The sequence below is a fragment of the Hemiscyllium ocellatum genome, chromosome 4, assembly GCF_020745735.1.
Source record: "Hemiscyllium ocellatum isolate sHemOce1 chromosome 4, sHemOce1.pat.X.cur, whole genome shotgun sequence".
Taxonomy (NCBI): domain Eukaryota; kingdom Metazoa; phylum Chordata; class Chondrichthyes; order Orectolobiformes; family Hemiscylliidae; genus Hemiscyllium; species Hemiscyllium ocellatum.
This window is the reverse complement of record NC_083404.1, coordinates 51116230-51134460: the sequence shown is the minus strand read 5'-3', so window position 1 is coordinate 51134460 and position 18231 is coordinate 51116230. Positions and strand designations below refer to the sequence as shown.

The following is an 18231-nucleotide window of genomic DNA, read 5'->3' as shown; positions in this document are numbered from 1 at the left end:
GTTCCTCAACTGGAATAATAATGTTACTAAAAGGAATTAAAATGAAAGTATGTGTTAATGTTTGTAAAATGACAAAAATCATTGTAGCAAAAGGTATACCCACATTTTTAATGAAAGCTTGTAATAAATGAATATCTTAGTTTTACCACTGACATATTCACACTTAACACTTACATGTTATATAATATTATTTTACAGGGTGAGCCAGGAAATCCTGGGAGGAAAGGGAGCCAGGTATTAATTACTTCCTCTCTAATTGCTGTTGTAAGTAATACTAATGGCATCTCGCTCAGAGAAGTGGGACGGTTCTTGAGCATTGTAGAATCATAGAGTGAGACAGCACTGAAGAATGCCTTTCAACCCATTATGTCCATGCTGCTCCTTGCAAGGTCAATTTGTCCCTCTCCTCATAGACATGAAATTTTTTAACTACTTCAGGTATCTATCTAATTCCCACTTGAATGACAATTGAATATGGTTCCATGAGTCTTTCGTGCATTGTGTCCATATCATAGCACTGGGTTTATTCTAATCTTGTTTGTTTTTTCTTTGCTGATAATCTTGCATCCATGTCTCATGGTTACTAACCCTCATGACACTGAAAATGTGTTGAAGCTCTTTAATACACTGTGCAAATCTGTCATTGATTTTCTTCGCATTTTCATTTTTCAATGGATCCCTACACTCTCAATTTAAGCTTTGACATTCTCCTTTGGAAAAGTCCAATAGCAATATCAGATTTTGCTTCAGTGCAATTGATAAAAGAGAAAGCAGAATTATTCATTTTGCAGGTCTTTCTAAGACAGCAGAAGAAGTATGATGAGTAACCATGGTATGTTTAGTTCAACTCCAGGATTAGTGGCACATTAATTTGCTCCTGCCATAATTTTAAAGCTGTTACTTTGATTATAAACAAATATGGAATTAAATGTGGTATTTTATGTATCCTGTAAAGCAATGACCATTGCATCATGGAATGGTTACAGCATTAAAGTCAACCATTTGTCTAGTTCTGTCTGTGCCAGCTATTTCTCCAATAACATTTTAATTTGTTGGGTGGTCTCCCTGTTTTTACTCATTATTGTGCAGTTCTCTTTTAAAAGCCTGAATCTGCAGCCACCACACTCTTGGACAACACATTCTTAGTTCTAACTACTCACTGTGTAAGGAAACCTTTCCTCATGTCACTGTTGCTTCTTTTGTCAATAACCTCACATCAGGATTTTCTAGATGATTATTCAACCCACCAAGGAGAGTTTCTGCCTATCTCCTTGGTCATGACCTTGCATAAATTTGAACACATATTGAATTTAGATTAGATTCCCTACAGTGTGGAAACAGGCCCTTCGGCCCAACAAATCCACACTGACTCTCCAAAGAGTAACCCACCCAGACTCATTTCGCTACATTTACCCATGACTAATGCACCGAACACTATGGGCAATTTAGCTTGGCCACTTCACCTGACCTGCACATCTTTTGGATTGTGAGAGGAAGTTGGAGCACCCGGAGAAAACCCACGCAGACATGGGGAAAATGTGCAAACTCCACACAGTCACCTGAGGTTGGAATCGAACCCAGCTCCCTGGCACTGAACCACTGTGCCACCCAAAATGTTCTCTTCTCCAAGGATAACAGCTTTAGAAATCAACCCACGTAACCAAAGTTCCTCGTTATGGGACCATTCTCCTGAATCTTGTTTCCACTCTCTCTAAGACTGTCTCATCACTTGTAGCACATGGGCAACTGAATGCCTGATGAAGCATTATTTATTGTTAGTGCTGTAAACTTGATTGTTAAATGTGATATTGGAATATTTTAATCTCGTGAATCAAGTTTCGATTTAGATGACAGTTTTCCCAAGACAGGATGAGTTTTCATTTTTGTGATAAAATCATGAATCAATTCTTTGATAAATTTGCTTGTAAATAAGGAGTGACTCTGTGATTTGATATTGTTGGCAGAGAGCTGTACCCAGGGGAGTATACTTGAATGTAATAGTATTATGTATTTTCTCATCCAGGCTGAGAAAGGCAAAGAAGGAGCCCCTGGCTCACCAGGGCCACAGGTAACCAAAAAGAAATGTTTGTGCACACGGAATATATACTTATGTCACTGTTTGCAAATGTAATTTATTTTCGTTAAAGTGTTTCATCAGTAACCTGCTGTGTTCACATTTCCTCAGGGAGCTATTGGTGCTAAAGGAGCAAAAGGCGAGGTAATTGTCTGCAAATTAACCAAAATAAAATGTAATTATCCTTTACTTTGCTGCCTAATACTTTCCTATCAAAATTACTATTCGTTGCCAACTTATATATAAATGTAGCTGTTCCCTTACAGGCAACCTGAGGCAGACAGCCAGCAACACATGTAGCCTCAGCAGTGGGGCCTTGCTTCAATTTTGATTGGTGGGTGGGCAACACTTCATTATTATTGGCTGGTGGGCTTCAACTAGAAATCAGATGGTTCAGAACAGCCCATCAGCGCCAGGTCAACACTGGATAGTCAGCCAAACATGGAAACCAAAAGAAGTTAGGTCTATGGGAGTGGTGGAACGTGGGAGTAGGGCGGGATCCTGGAGTGGCAGTGACATAGCTGGTGTTGTAAAAGCCAAAGTTACACTTTTGCCCTTTCTCACCCCACAAATATATCTGCAGATCCCACCTTGGCTGGATCTCGAGGGGATACTGGATGGAGCATAGCATCCTTGTGAAGGGATTAGCACGATAAATAGAAGCAGATTATGTTAAGTGTTCCAGGTGCCCTGGACGAGAGAACTCCAGCTGTGACTCAATAGATAACAATCAAAGACCAGAAGGCTGAAGATTTAAGTCTGTTGCAGGGATTTGAGGACATAAATCTACATTGGTATTCTACTGCAGCACTGAGCAAATGCTGTATTGTTGGAAGTTCCATCTATTGAATGAGACATTAAATGAAAGCCCTTTTGACTATACCAAATGGTAAAAGATCCTATGCCATTAGTTTAATGAAAGAGAAGCAAAGTTCTCTTTGGTCAATATTTATTTCTCAAGCAACATCACGTGACACATTGGCTTGTCATGCTTGCATTGCAATTTGTCGGAGCTTGCTGTGTACAAACTGGCTGCTGCATCTCCTGCATTAAAGTAACAACGACATGGCAACACTACTTCATTTGCTTAAATCACTTTGGAACGCCCTAAACCGCACAATAGAAATGCAAGACTTTCTTTTCAAGATTAAATGCAAGATGTTTGGTATAGAGAGTGGAACAAAACATTTTGCAGAGAATGAAGTGAGGCTGTGGGATGTTACGTTTGAAACAAAGGCCATCTGAACATTTAAAAATAACGTTGATATCTGGTTGAAGGAAAATACCCTTTTCACTGTGCCATTTTTGCCAAAGAAGTAAATTTTTACTAAGTGCCTTTTTGTTGCCATCCTAGTGACTAGTAAAAATGACCTCTAGATGTTTCCCTCTGCGATATGATTCTTTGTCACAAACCTTTGTTGAAGCAGCATCCATGAGGAATTCTAAAAGAAAAGTAATTGCTTAAAATCACGAATATGAAAGGTATGAAGAGAAGGTTGAACAGAGATCAATATGTTTCATATGTTATAGACATTGTCTGGATCTGCTGTGGAACCAGAACGTGTCAACCTGTGCATTCTTGCACCTACCAAAATGCCACAACATTATGTAACTTTGCCTGGGATGTTTGCCTTTTCACACTACAGTTGTGTTTGCAATGCATTTTAGGAGCCATGATGGAGTGTGGACGTGGAAAAGATAGAAAATCTGCTTCAATTTGCTATACAGGAGCTCAGCTTCTTTCCAGCATTTAAATCCCTCACCAGTAGCAACCCCCATGCCATCCATATTCCCCTCAGATTTCCCCCTTGCCAACTTCATTCCTCCCATATATCCCACATAGACACTCGCCTGATATACATTGGGTATTGTCCTCAGGAGCCATGCAGTAGCAATAGTAATTACTTTAAAATTATAGAGAAAAATAAGCTATTGACAATCTAATAACATGCTGAATTCAAATCCATTATTATAGATACTGAAAAGAAACCAAACATGTGCTAATGTGTAACCAAAAATGTAAATTTTCAGTTGCCTATTAGGTATATCAGCAAACAAGAAGCCATGCCAAAGACATTTTCTGTTATCCCAGTTTCTTAAAGTGTCAAATCATTCCATTCGCTAAACTGAGGCCAATTGAGCTATTGAAACCCAATCAAACATTCATAGTGGTTTCAGCTGTCATTATAATCCTTACAGTGTGGAAACAGCCCCTTCGGCCCAACAAGTCCACACCCTCTGAAGAGTAACCCACCCAGACCCATTCCCCTACCCTATATTTACCCCTGACTAATTCAGGTAACCTACACATCTCTGAATGCAATCCACCTAACCTGCATATCTTTGGATTATGGGAAGAAACTGGAGTAAACCCACACAGACATGGGGAGAGTGTGCAAACTCCACACAGACAGTCACCCGAGGCTGAAATCGAACCCCGGTCCCTGGCACTCTGAGGTAGCAGTGCTAACCACTGAGCCACTGTGCCATCCTTACAAAAGCTTTCAGCCATATTATCTGAAACTGACAGAAAAGAATGGTTTAATTTCCCTCTCAGGCAAATTGCCTCTCAATTAATGGAAAGCAATAGGTACAAATATATTTTTTAACTTACAAAGGCAGAAACTGTAATAGCCAGAGCTAGTGGTTAGTTTAAATCACAGCACAAAAAATAATGCAAGCAGAACTTTATTTTACATTTTTAGTATATATTATGGTACTTCAAAGGAAAAGGTAATGGAAATTGTTGCACATCCACAACTGTTGGTCAATGCAAGATCCACTTACCTTTGTAAGTCGGAGCCCTAGGATGAATCCCTGCCATAAAATAGTGACATTTGAGGATGTCCAAACATTTACATTTTAATTTTACTTAGTATCTGGCTCCTCAGCAGGTTTCCCAAAGGTCATGAACTTAAAACAGAGGTTTTGTTTTAAATATCACAGCTTTACAAACCCACACCAGTACGTGAAAATTGTGTGTGGGAGGAAATGCAATTTTCTTATGACTGGTGGAATGGGACTTCAATCACTGAAGATTTACATGCGTGTTTTACACCCTGATCTTCTTGAGCTATGAAAACACCACATGAAAGGAATGATGTATGTTCAGAAAGTTGTTCTTCCAGCAAAATAATTATATCACCATTTCATGACCCAGTTTGCACTTCCATTGGGCAATTAACATTTGACCCCTGATGTCAAAATGGCTACTTTCTGTGCAAAACAATTTCTGTGTGATTTCTGGACTCTGACATTAGAAGGTTATCGTATGTGAAAGGATTGAGTAGCATATTGTGTGTACTCTCAAGAAGAATGAGAGGGAATCTATTAATATGTACAACATTCTTAGTGGTTTTGACAGGGTAGATACTGAGAAGCCGGATGGAGAATTTACAATGAAGTGTCATAATCTCAGGATAAGAGATTGTCCATTTGGGACAGGGATGAGCAAGAATTCCTTCACTCAGTATGAATCCTCAGAAATCTCAACCCCAGGGGCTTGTGACTGCTCAGGTGTTAACTTTATTCAAGACTGAGTTCTAAAGAATTAAGGGACATAAGGATAGACTGTCAAGCTGGTGTTGAAGTAGAAGTTCAGCCATATGGCTTACTCTTCCATTTCTTCTGATATATCTTCAAATGTAACGTGTGCACTTTTCTTGTATGTAACTTAGAAAGGTAATGTGGGACCATCTGGTGAGAGGGGAATTGATGGCAAGAACGGAGAACCTGGTCTAATGGGCCCGATAGGACCTCGTGGACCTTCAGGTCAGGAAGGCCCATATGGACTGCCTGGTGTTCCTGGACTTCCTGGGAAACCTGTAAGTACATTTAGAATACCAGTTTAGTGAATTGATTTTTTGAGGCATATAAGATATGCACATAACATTGTACATTAACTCATCTTTGTTATATTAAGGCAAAGCCTGTCACAGACGAACGGGTAATGAAACTTTGCAGTGACATGCTTCGCAGTGAGTACATATAAACAACAGTCTCACTTCTTGAAATAGAACTATTACAGCTTGGCCAATATGAGTGAAAAAATATATTGCACTATTTCCAAGTCATTGGCTGAATACTTGAGGCAAATAAACTGATCAGATTATGGGCTTGGGTGAGGTGATTGGAACTGATTGGATAATTCTACAGAAAGCTGGAATGAATTCAGTGGGCCAAACAGCTGGAATGATGCTTCAGTTCTAATAAAGCTGTCGAGCATGGGTTGCTAGAATTTGCTGAACATTTCCGTTATTATACATTATTATATACTTTATTATATACTCTATAGCTGCTCTTCATGTCTAAACAGTTGACAACCATGGAACTTGTAACACAAGAGACAAGTCCTGTCCCTACTCATTGCCAGTACATTCCCTGGGTGGGGGTAAAGGAGTAGTAGACAGGATCTGGCATCCTGAATATGTGTGCTTTCCTTAGGCCAGTGCCACCTTATTGTAGGACTTTCCTTGAGGGCAGTAGGGCATAGAGAGTGTTGAACAATTAATACTGCATTTTTGCTGACTGGTGATGTGCAGTGAAAACTTTTAGATGCCATCTTTATTTTCTGTCACATGTGATTCAGTTGGTATCACTCTTGTTTCTGCATCACAAGATTCTGAATTCAAGTCTGACACTCCAGTGTAGTACTGAGGGAGTGCTGCACTGTCAGAGGCACTGTTTTTCAGATGAGAAATTAAATCCCTACTTTCCTGCTTGGATGGATGTCAGTGATGCTGTTTTGAAGAGCAGGGGAGTTATCTCTGTTTGATATTCCAATCAATATCAATCACTCAATGAACATCACTTAACCAGGTTATCTGGCCATTCTCACAATGGTGACAATGTGGGAGTTTGCATGTGCAAACATGTATCCCACATTACAACATGGATTACACTTCCAAAATATTGCACCCCTATAAAATGCTTTGAAACATCTGGTGATGGTGAAAGGCGCGATGTAAATATATCCTTTGCATTCAATTATACAGCTCAGTTGCCATCATTACTTCAAAGCATGAGGCCCAGCTGTCAATGTGAAGGAATTAAGGGAACACCTGGACAACCAGGAATGCCAGGACAGCAAGGACAACGGGGATTACCTGGCTACCCAGGCAGGGCAGCCAGGCGAGGATATCGAGGACTACCTGGTGTACCTGGACTACCAGGAATGAAAGGTACAATAAAGTTCAGGAAACATTTCCCATGGGGCTTTGTTCACAATACAAGTTGTTCCATTTCTGGCTTTTTTACAACTAATTATTGGGGAGGGGTAGCAAATTCAATGTTTGTTTTCAAAATGGATTTGGATACATACCTAACGAGGAGAAAATGCTGCAGGGTATGAGAAAGCAGCTGGGGGGATAAGGCAAATGCATTTGGCAAATGAAAATCCCTGAGTCTCGCTGATAGCTACTTCAGTCCTGAGTTTAAGGTGATTAGTCCGTCACTTAGCTTGCAGAGAGGATACTCCTGGGTAATGTGCAGCATTGTAAAAACAATGACTGCAGATGCTGGAAACCAGATTCTGGATCAGTGGTGCTGGAAGAGCACAGCAGTTCAGGCAGCATCCAACGAGGAGCGAAATCGACGTTTCGGGCAAAAGCCCTTTTATTCCTGATGAAGGGCTTTTGCCCGAAACGTCGATTTTACTGCTCGTTGGATGCTGCCTGAACTGCTGTGCTCTTCCAGCGCCACTGATCCAGAATGTGCAGCATTGTTTGTGTGTCTTTACAAGTGCATAAAGAATTTGTAATGAGGCCTCAGCAATCAAGGTTGCCTGCTCAGGAGCCCTGGTGTGTTCTGAATCTGTTTAGCAAGAATGTCTCTTGTTTAAAGCCTGCCTTTGACATACAGGATTTGTCAGACAAAATTTGTTAGTGACTTCCAGTATTTCCATTCCTTGAGCCAAAGGATATCTGCTGATGCCACTCGTTTGTTTCAAGCTCAAGGCAATTTCCTAAGAAGCTGGTATGGTAATCGGGCAAGCATTCCTTACCATACTGGTAAAGGAAAAATAGATCTGTCCAGGGCCTGTGTACAGAAGAGGTGTTTGACCTTTTCTGTTGCCAATATAGGGTCTACACTTGTTTAAAGTCCCCTTCTCCGAACTCATTGTGACTGTGCTGGGATAATCATTTCTACTTGCAGTGTAAATGGTTATCCCTAAATGGGAGATCACAACCAAACAGGTATGCCTTATAAAGAGTACTTGTCCGAACTTTGGTTGAATATTTACTGGCCCAAGCTCAGACACCTTAATCTTTTCCTCCTCATTCCCAATCATATTCAATGCTCTCCTACAATACAGAAATCTGAAATTGAATTAAATTATTTTTACTGACAAACTGCCTGTGATCACTGTACGGACATCTGTAACTTGCTGATCTCATATATATAATGTATGCAACCCAATGTTCCTCGGATCAAGCCTGCTCTGTACAGCATCTTTCCAATTTCTAAACTGTTGTTTTCCTTAAACTATACTGGGATGGAGAGAACCATACAGTTGGGACAGGTTCCACCCAAAACAAGCTGGGACCAGAATCCCAGTGGAGAGGATAAATAGGGCAGTCATAGAAACTTTTAAACTAGTGAATGAGGGATGTTTGCAGGGGGTGGGTGGGTGGTGTTGGGAAGTGAAAGCCAGTTAGAAAAGGTTCACTAAGAGGCAAATGTTCCAGTTGCCAAAAAACCAACTATCGTAACTTTCTAAAGTAAGGGACAAGACTGAAATTGATAAAAAATGCAAACAAAAAGTAAAGAATCTGGGAAATGAAGAAATACAAAGGACAACAAAGGTTCATAAAACAGGTATATAAAGTATACCCAGAAAGAAACTTGCAACCGTTTTCAAAATCAACACAAAACTGTTTTCAACTACTTCTGGATAAAGAGGATGGTTTAGAGTAATATGGACCCTTACAGTATTCTGACTTAAAATAAGGAAGTGCCAGACATATTAGAAATTACTTTTCACCAATGTATACTATACAGAAACAAGAGAACAAGCTGGGCCTTTCAGGAAATTTGGAAAGGGTACTCATCAAATTTAACAAAGTCAAATGAGTAGTAATGGAGAGAAGGATGGCATAGTTCCCAGGACTGCATGATTTCATTCCGAGACTTCAAAGAAAATAGTTGTTCTGGGTATGGATTTTAGTGGTTTTCTAAATTCAAAAATTAGATGCCAGTGCTGCTTTACTGTTTAAGAAATGAGCAGAGACAAACCAGGAAATCTTGTTGACGTAATGTGTGTCGGAAAAATGAGTTGAGTCTCCACAATTAAACATGGAATAACACCCTCACAGTTTTCACAGATCACAGAGAGCCAGCATAGAATTTGTCAGTTAGGGGTCACAGTACTGTCAGTCAGGGGTACAGTTCACACATAGTCTAGGGGTTTGGTCACAGTCAGTCAAGAACTTGGGGCACTCACCATCTAGAGATCTGTCCAAATGTAGTCTATGGACTGGGCAACATTCTGTTCTGTAGGGCCATTAGAGCAGTCAGGGCAACTATGTATTCTCAGCCAATGAGCAGCAAGTAAAGTGCTCAGGTGTCTGGTCAGTCAGGTCTAGGGCCTGCTTATGGAAATCAGTCCAAGGTCTGTAGTTCTGAGAGTCATTCTGTTGTTAGAATATATTCGGGGGTAGCAGGGAGATCACTGTCAATAAGGTTGGGGAAGATTATAGGGGTATGATGGGGAAACAGAAACATTTGTTGAGGTGGAAACAAGGACAAGAACATGAGTTAACTCAAGTTTGGGGTATATGGAACAGCATCGAAGGACAGAGGCTATAGGAAGGTGGGTTATTGGCATTGACCATCACTATGGCCTTCACAAGGGGGGAGTGGGTCATCATTAAGGTGTAATATCAGGAGCAGGGAGAACAGTTGAAGCTGAAGTTCCATGTGAGGGGTCTCCACATTTAGGAGGGCAATATAGGTGGAAATGTGCTGTCAGGGTACAGAGGGGTGAAAGGGATCGTGGAGGCTCAGGGTGAGGTACCTGTTCACGGCTATCACTTACCATTCTTTAGATGTGTAACGGTTGGGACAATGCCCAATGGATGAAGTTGATGTCGGTTTGATGGGTGAAAGTGCAGGATTCATATCCCCTGGACATTAGGATACTGAGGCAGAAATACGTGAAGTGTTGTTTGCACATTCCAGCTACATTTTCTTTGCAATTGTTTCTTCACACATTTGTAATGCATGCAGAGTGAATGTGCATAGGCTTCAAATGCTGGTCAGAGGCAGATTACAAATGCCATTGGTGCTAGCCCAACTTACATTGTCATCTCAATGATGCAGAGTTAGTGGGAATAATTTAAAAGGGGGTTCATGTTGAGCAAAGGCATTCCATCACTTGTGGAACATCAAGGAGAACATCACTCCATCAAAAGTCATGTAGTATGATAATGGACTCTACTGAATTCAAGAATATGTTTCAAGTTGAGGTGGGTCTGCGATAGGAAGGGAGTTGAAGTACAGCACACACTTCCTTTTGATCAGCTGGTGCCGTAGCTTCACCCAGTTTTTGCCTATGTTATGGCCAGGGCCATAGTGGAGTAGACAATAGGGCTGCTGTAGACATGTTTCTGCTGATAGAACCTGTCTAGGGGGCCCTCCAGTATAATCAGAGTGTAGAGCATTCTGCTGGTGTGCTGTGATCTGCACAATCACAGCAGGCAATGAGGTGATGTGATTGAAGCTGAGGGAATGGGAGAAGGATGAGCATGTTAAGTTGGAGGATGCTATCCTTTTGCTTGACAAAACCTAGCTGCAGTATGCTGTACAAGCAGACAGGACCTGATCAACACTTGGATCTGTTGATACACATTTGAGTGTAGAAGACCGTCAAGGACTGTCAACGTCACTAGGCCAGCATATGGTTTGCAATTTGAGTGTGACCTGTACCCTGTATTGGTTTGTGTTCTCTTTTTCTGTCTGTAAGCTCATGTTTAGATTTGTCACCAATTGCTTGCCTGTATGGTATGCTCCATGACTGGACAAATACCAGATGAGGGTATCCAGAGGGCATTAGGGACAGAGTAGCTATGACTTAGGAAGAGTATTACATAGGGACAGGAGTAGGCCATTCACTCCCTTGAGCCTGTTCTGCCATTCAATGAGATCACAGCTAACCCATGGCCTAACTGAATGGACCTGCCTTTGACCCATATCCCTCAATATCTTTCCTTAATAAAGATATACCTATCTCTGATTTCAAACTAACAACTATCAACCTTATTTGTGGAAAGAGTTCCAAACATCTACCACCCTTTGTGTGTAGAAGTGCCTCCTAACATCTCTGGCCTTAGTTTTTAGGATATGGTCGAGAGTGTGGTGCTGGAAAAGCACAGCAGGTCAGGCAGCATCCAAGGAGCAAGAGAATTGACATTTCAGGCATAAACCCTTCATCAGGAATGACACTTTCTCCTTTTAGAACATGGTTACTAGTTCTAGAACCCCAGCTGGTGGAATTAGTTTATCTTTATCCACCCTATTTTTCTCTGTTCAGGTGGGATAGATTTCAGGACAGGAAAACTGTACAACCTGGTGCCTACAGTTCCACAGTGACTAGGCTAAAAGAATGGGGCTATGTGTGTGTGTTTTAGGGAATGTCAGTCATGCTGGCTATGCCCCATTAGCAGCATGACTTTCTAGTTGCTGTATCATGCCAATGCCAGTGAATGGTAATGCCAGATTGCCAGTGCTTGGCCAGGTGCATAACAGCCTTTCAAAGATAACACTGGCACAAGGAATTTGGTCATTCAGCAGATTTCCAGGGAGTGGTGAGTTGCTGTGGAATATTGCCTGGTGAAATGGGCATAAAATCAGATATGAAGAGCACTGTGGACTGGGTTAAGTCATCAATGATGTTCATTTCCTAAGCTATGGTGAGAAATCTCACTTGGCTGTATATAGTCTTCTCTTCAAATAAAGAACTGTTTCACCATCCCCTGTGTGTGATTGGTATTTTTCTGTTGGATGTAGAAGTCTCTGGCTGACCAGCATGTATTGCCCATCCCTAGCTGTCTTTGAGAAGGTGTTTATGTTTATATCCAAGAGAAACCCAAAACAGCATTAGCCTGGGAGAGAGTACCACACTATACCTGGACTGCAGGGTTAAATTAGGATAATAAACCTCAGAAATTAGGAGGCTAGACAATAATTTGAAGTGTAGTTTGAGATATTAAAGGGAAAACAAAGGGTGGATAGAACAAGACTAGTTCCATTAATTGGGAAGTCTAGGACTAAGACATATGGCCTAGACCCACTTCATTCAAAAGTGAAATTAGGAAAATATTCTACATATGCTTGGACCTCTGTTTTGCCAATGGCAGTTGATGCTGGAAAAATCTAGGGATAGAAGGCTAAAGCAGTTATTTGAAGTTAGGCCACAGATCAACTATGATCTTATAGAATTGACTTGAATTCTCAGGATTCTTTGCTCCTACCTTAATTTTTATTACTCATTCCAAATTGCTACCATTGTGTGACATATGAGGAACATTTCGGACAAGTAGATGAGGTGTAGTTCAAGTGGTGCAGTACTGCTAAAACCAATCTTCCAAGGTTCTCATAATGATGTATTGGCATTAACTTATTTTATGCCAATTTCTGCAATAAATTGTCTTAAAATTCATCAATATTTTTAGGTGAGCAGGGACCAAAAGGAGCTAAAGGCATGAAAGGTGAAGAGCATCCAGGGTTACCTGGCCCGCCTGGTCAATCAGGTGAGGTTTAGAAAAACTGCAAACAATTAAAACAAAAACACAGGTAAGGTGATGGAGTGTGCTTAGTGTTCCAACATATTATGCTAAGTGTTGGTACAGAGTCAGATCATGTCTGACTTTCCATAAGATGAATTTTAATCTTGGAAGTGCTCTCATTAGCAATCTAGCCACTGATTTCTAGGTTATTTTAGCCTAGAGGCAAAATCAGAAATGTTATTGTGATATGATCAGTCTTTGAAACCTGTCCGTCTTCCCATGCTTTTTCTAGGTGCATTCACGTTGTTCACTACAGCAATAGTTTTGCAACAATGTTGCAGTAATAATTTTAAGAGCAATGTGAACCTGAAGTTAGGGCCCAATTAATTGAAAAGGAGTGAGACTTTATATAAAGGGTAACTGTAAATTATTTTATTTCAGAGCCCCCTTCTTTCCCTAATATACCCAGTATACAGTCCGTCAGGGAGAATTACCGCAGGAATCTGCTAAGCATTCACTATAGCTTCAGCAGAAGTGTCACAGAAGCCCTAGTTTTAGTTCTGCTTTATAGAAAATCTGGCATAATGGTTCAGTAGCAAATCCTGAAACTTATATGCAAGAAGGTCCATACTAAACATAATTGTTAATTAGATAATTCATAAATTCTTAACTTACAGTTGATTTTTATATTTATTTTCTTCTTTGCTTCGGACTCCTTCATTAAAGGAAGATAGTCAGTCCTTTATGCAGTCCAATCTGACAATCCGTCTGCTAATTAGTCAAATGCTGTGAGAACTGTTAAGCAGACCAGAAGCACACAAAAAAAATCACTAGCCATGTCATATCTAATGTACACTGCACACCCAAGAAGGAAAAACTTAAGAATTATCTGTAATTCTAGGTCTACCAGGATTACCAGGTCCGACTGGTCATGGAGTGCCAGGAGTGGATGGGGAACCTGGAAGGAATGGAGCACCCGGGAGCCCAGGAAAGCGTGGACCACCAGGCCCACCCGGAGTATGCGATATATCCAGCTGTTATAATTCCTATAATAATGGCCGAAGCCCTTTTAACAAAGGACCAAATTTTTGATGGTCTTATGCGGTTCAGAGTCTGAGAGTTGCATCCAGTCATGTCATCTCATGTGTCCTTTACTTGCTGCCAAATACGAGGAACAGTTTCTCAGGAAGAAAACAATTGGCACATGAACCAATAGCTAATTATTACAGGTTACAGTCTGTTATACGGTATGCTACTGATTTTGGAATACTTCAATACAAACATTTTAAACACACCACGTGCTGTGCATGTATGTTTATCCCCTACAGATTTTTTTTAAAAATAAATTTTGATAGCAGCTTTGCTGTTGACTCTGTAGCTAGTTCTTGTAGAGAAAAAAATGACAAATGTGATGGTTGGCAGTGATTGCTTGCTATTGTCAAGCCTTATATTCATCCCATTAAATGCAATGGGAAGGAAAATCCAGCAGAAAGTCCATCAGAGATTACTGATGGGGCTGACAAGCTGCGTTTGACATCTGTGGACTTGACCATTTGTTTTGAATGTTTTAACATCTTTGATTTTTTTAGGCCATAAGAAAGAGAAGCAGAAGTAGGCCATTTGGCCAATCGAGTTTGCTCTGCCTGTTACTGATCATGGTTGATCGGATAATCCTCAACCCCACTTTCCTGCTTTCTACTGTACCCTTGATTCTATTAATATTTAGAAATCTGTCTGTCTTAGTCAAGAAAACAGAACGTAGAACAGAAAAGGACAGCACCGAACAGGCCCTTCAGCCCATGATGTTGTGCCGAGGATTATTCCTAATCTAAAATAAAATAACCTAACCTACGCACCCCTCAATTCACTGCTATCCATGTGCAAGTCCAGGAGTCGCTGAAATGTCCCTAATGACTCTGTTTCCACCACCATTAGCAATGCATTCCATGCATACACAACTCTCTGCGTAAAGAACCTACCTCTGAAGTCTCCTCTATACTTTCTTTCTAATATCTTAAAACTATGACCCCTCATGCCAATCAATCCTGCCCTGGGGAAATGTCTCTGGCTATTGACTATATCCATGCCTCTCATTACCTTGTATACCTCGATCAGGTCACCTCTCTTCATCCTTCTCTCCAGAGAGAAAAGTCCAAGCTTTTTCAACCTCCCAGTGTAAGGCAAGCCCTCCAGTCCAGGCAGCATCCTAGTAAACCTTCTTTGCACTTTCTCCAAAGCCTCCGCATTTTCCCTATAATAGGGTGACCAGAACTGGACACAATATTCCAAGTGTGGTCTCACTGGGGTCTTGTAGAGCTGCAGCAAAACCTCATGGCTGTTAAACTTGATCACCCTGTTAATGAAAGCCAAAATACCATATGCTTTCTTAACAACTCTATCCACTTGGGTGGCAACTTTGAGGGACCTATGTGCTAGAATATCAAGATCCCTCTGTTCCTCCACGCTGCCAAGAATCCTGTCTTTAATCCTATATTCAACATTCAATTTCAACCTTCCAAAATGCATCACTTCACATTTATCCAGGTTGAACTCCATCTGCCATTTCTTAGCCCAGTTCTGCATCCTGTCTATGTCACGCTGCAGCCTGAAATAGCTCTCGATACCATCAACAATACCTCCAACCTTTGTGTCATCGGCAAATTCACCAACCCACTCCTCAACATCCTCGTCCACATCATTTATAAAAACTACAAAGAGCAGAGGCCCAAGAACAAAGCCCTGCAGGACTCCACTCACCACTGACCTCCAGGCAGAATAGTTTCCATCTACAATCACTCTCTGCCTTCTGTCCGCCAATCAATTCTGTATCCAGTCAGCCAAATCTCCCTGTATACCACACCTCCTGACTTTATGAATGAGCCTACCATGGGGAACCTTATCAAATGCCTTGTTAAAGTCCACATACACCACATCCACTGCTGAGCCTTCATCGACCTGTCTCGTCCCCTCCTCAAAGAACTCAATAATATTTGTGATGCAGGACCTGCCCCTCACAAAGCCATGCTGACTACCTTTAATCACGCTATGCTTTTCTGAATAGTTGTAAATCCTATCCCTCAGAAATGTTTTCCAAAACCTTCTGACCACAGACATAAGACTGACTGGTCTGGAATTGCCAGGGAGTTCCCTATTCCGCTTCTTGAAAAGAGGAACAACATTTGCTTCCCTCCAATCCTCCGATACGACTCCTGTGGAGAGCGAGGAAGCAAAGATCTTCACCAGTGGCTTAGCAACCTCCTTTCTCACTTCCTGGAGCAACGTAGGATAAATCTGGTCTGGCCCTGGGGACTTATCAATCTTAATGTTTGCCAGAGTTTCCAGGACATCAACTAATCTTGGTCTGTTCAAGCTTGTTTTCCAGCTCCTCAAAGTTCTCATTCACAACAAATTCCCTTTCCTTAGTGAAAACCAAAGCAAAAAACCCATTTAGGGCTTCCCCTATCTGCTCAGACTCCACGCACAAGTTCTACGCTATCCCTAACCAGCCCTACCTTCTCCCTGATCATTCTCTTATTCCTCACATATGAGTAAAATGCCTTTGGGTTCTCCCTAATTCTTCCTGCCAAGCCTTTTTTGTGCCCCCTCCTGGCTCTCCTCAGTCCATTTCTGAGCTCCTTTCTAAGCCTGTAATCCTCTAAAGCTGTGCTAGATCCTTGCTTCTTCCACCTTACGTAAGCTGCTTTGTTCCTTTTGATGAGAAGCTCCTCTGTTTTCGTCATCCAAGGCTCCTTAATCTTACCCCTTCTTGCCTGTCTCAGAGGAACAAATTTGTGCATCACTCGCAACAACTGCTCCTTAAACAGTCTCCACATATCTGTTGTGCCCCTCCTAGGGAACAATTGCTCTCAATCTGTACTTCCCAACTCCTGTCTGATAGCGTCATAATTTCTTTTTCCCCAATTAAGTATCTTCCCTTGGTAACTGCTCCTTTCACTCTGCAAGGCTATGGTAAATGTGAGGCAGCTGTGGTCACTGTTACCAACGTGTTCTCCCAACGCGAGATCTGACACCTGTCCTGGCTCACTGCTGAGCACCAAATCCAAAATGGCCTCTCCCCTCATTGGCCTGTCTACATACTGAGTAAGGAAACCTTTCTGAACACACCTGACAAAAACAGCTCTATCCAAACCATCTGCACTAAGGAGGTTCTAGTCAATATTAGGAAAGTTGAAGTCACCCAAACAACACCCATAACACCCTGCTACCTCCGCATTTTTCCAAAATCTGCCAGCCTATGAGCTCTTCTATCTCCCTACTGCTATTAGGCAGTCTGTAGAAAACCCCCAATGATGTGACTGCTCCCTTGCTGTTCTTAACTTCCACCTATACTGACTCACTAGACAAAGCTTCCTCGACACCCTTCATTTCTGTAGCTGTGATGCACTCTCTGATTAGCAATGCTACACCCCTCCTCTTTTTCCACCCTCCCTTTCTTTTTAAATTTCTAAACCCTGGAACATTTAGCAAGCATTCCTGCCCCTGTGAAACTCACATCTCCGTTATGGCCACAACATCATAGTCCCAAGTACTGATGCATGCTCTAAGTTCATCACTCTTATTTCTGACATCCCTTGCGTTAAAGCAGACATACTTTAACTGATCCCTTTGTTTCATCATGTGAAAAGCCTTCCCGATAGATTCACTACATCCTGTCACTGCCCCATCTACAACAACTCCCCTCTCAGATATGTAGATCTGGTTCCCACCCCCTTACCAAACTAATACATTTAATGGCCCAGCCTCAACTGCCCTTTGTGGTAATTAATTCCACAGGTTTACCATTCTCTATTTCTCCTCATCTCTGTCTTAAAAGGGCAACCCCTTGCTCTGAGATGATGGTCCTAGACTCTCCACATCTATGCTGTCAAGTCCCTTAAGATTCTTATATGCTTAACTAAGGTTGCCTCTTGTTCTTCTAAACTCTAATAAGTACATCCCGACTACTCAACCTTTCCTCTTAAGACAGTTCCTCCATACCCGGGATCCATCTGGTGAACCTTCTCCGAACTGTCTGCAATGCCAGTATATCTTTCCTAAGATAAGGAGCCTAAAACTGTTCACAGTATTCCAGCTGTTGTGTAGTTTTAGTAAAACTACTCTTAAATTCCATTCCCTTTGAAATATAGGCCGATGTCCCACTTCTCTTCACTGAATCAGATGCTAGTCTTTTTGTGATTCAAGCATCAGGACATCAAATCACTCTATGCTTTTTGCAGTCCTTCCTTTTTAAATAAATTCAGCTTTTCCTGCAAAAATGCATTAATCCTCATTTTCCCACATTGTATTCCATCTGCCAAATTTTAGCCCACTCACTTAACCTATCTAGATCCCTCCATAGACTCCTTATGTCATCCTCACTACTTTACTTCTTATCTATTTCTACAAAAAGTATTAACCTGGTGATAGTACATT

The 18231-nt window shown here is 41.3% G+C and overlaps 1 protein-coding gene across 1 annotated transcript in view; it reads left to right on the top strand.

Moving 5' to 3' along the window:
* The window catches only part of LOC132815198 (collagen alpha-1(XXI) chain-like), a 114287-nt gene extending 100127 nt beyond the window's left edge, over positions 1 to 14160 (top strand). The window contains exons 17-24 of the mRNA XM_060824013.1: positions 199 to 234; positions 2024 to 2068; positions 2186 to 2218; positions 5752 to 5898; positions 5997 to 6051; positions 7069 to 7254; positions 12745 to 12822; positions 13700 to 14160. Coding sequence (XP_060679996.1) covers positions 199 to 234; positions 2024 to 2068; positions 2186 to 2218; positions 5752 to 5898; positions 5997 to 6051; positions 7069 to 7254; positions 12745 to 12822; positions 13700 to 13890 — 771 coding nt within the window. The 3' untranslated portion in view covers positions 13891 to 14160. The remainder of the gene's footprint in view (positions 1 to 198; positions 235 to 2023; positions 2069 to 2185; positions 2219 to 5751; positions 5899 to 5996; positions 6052 to 7068; positions 7255 to 12744; positions 12823 to 13699) is intronic.
* Positions 14161 to 18231: the final 4071 nt, after the last annotated feature.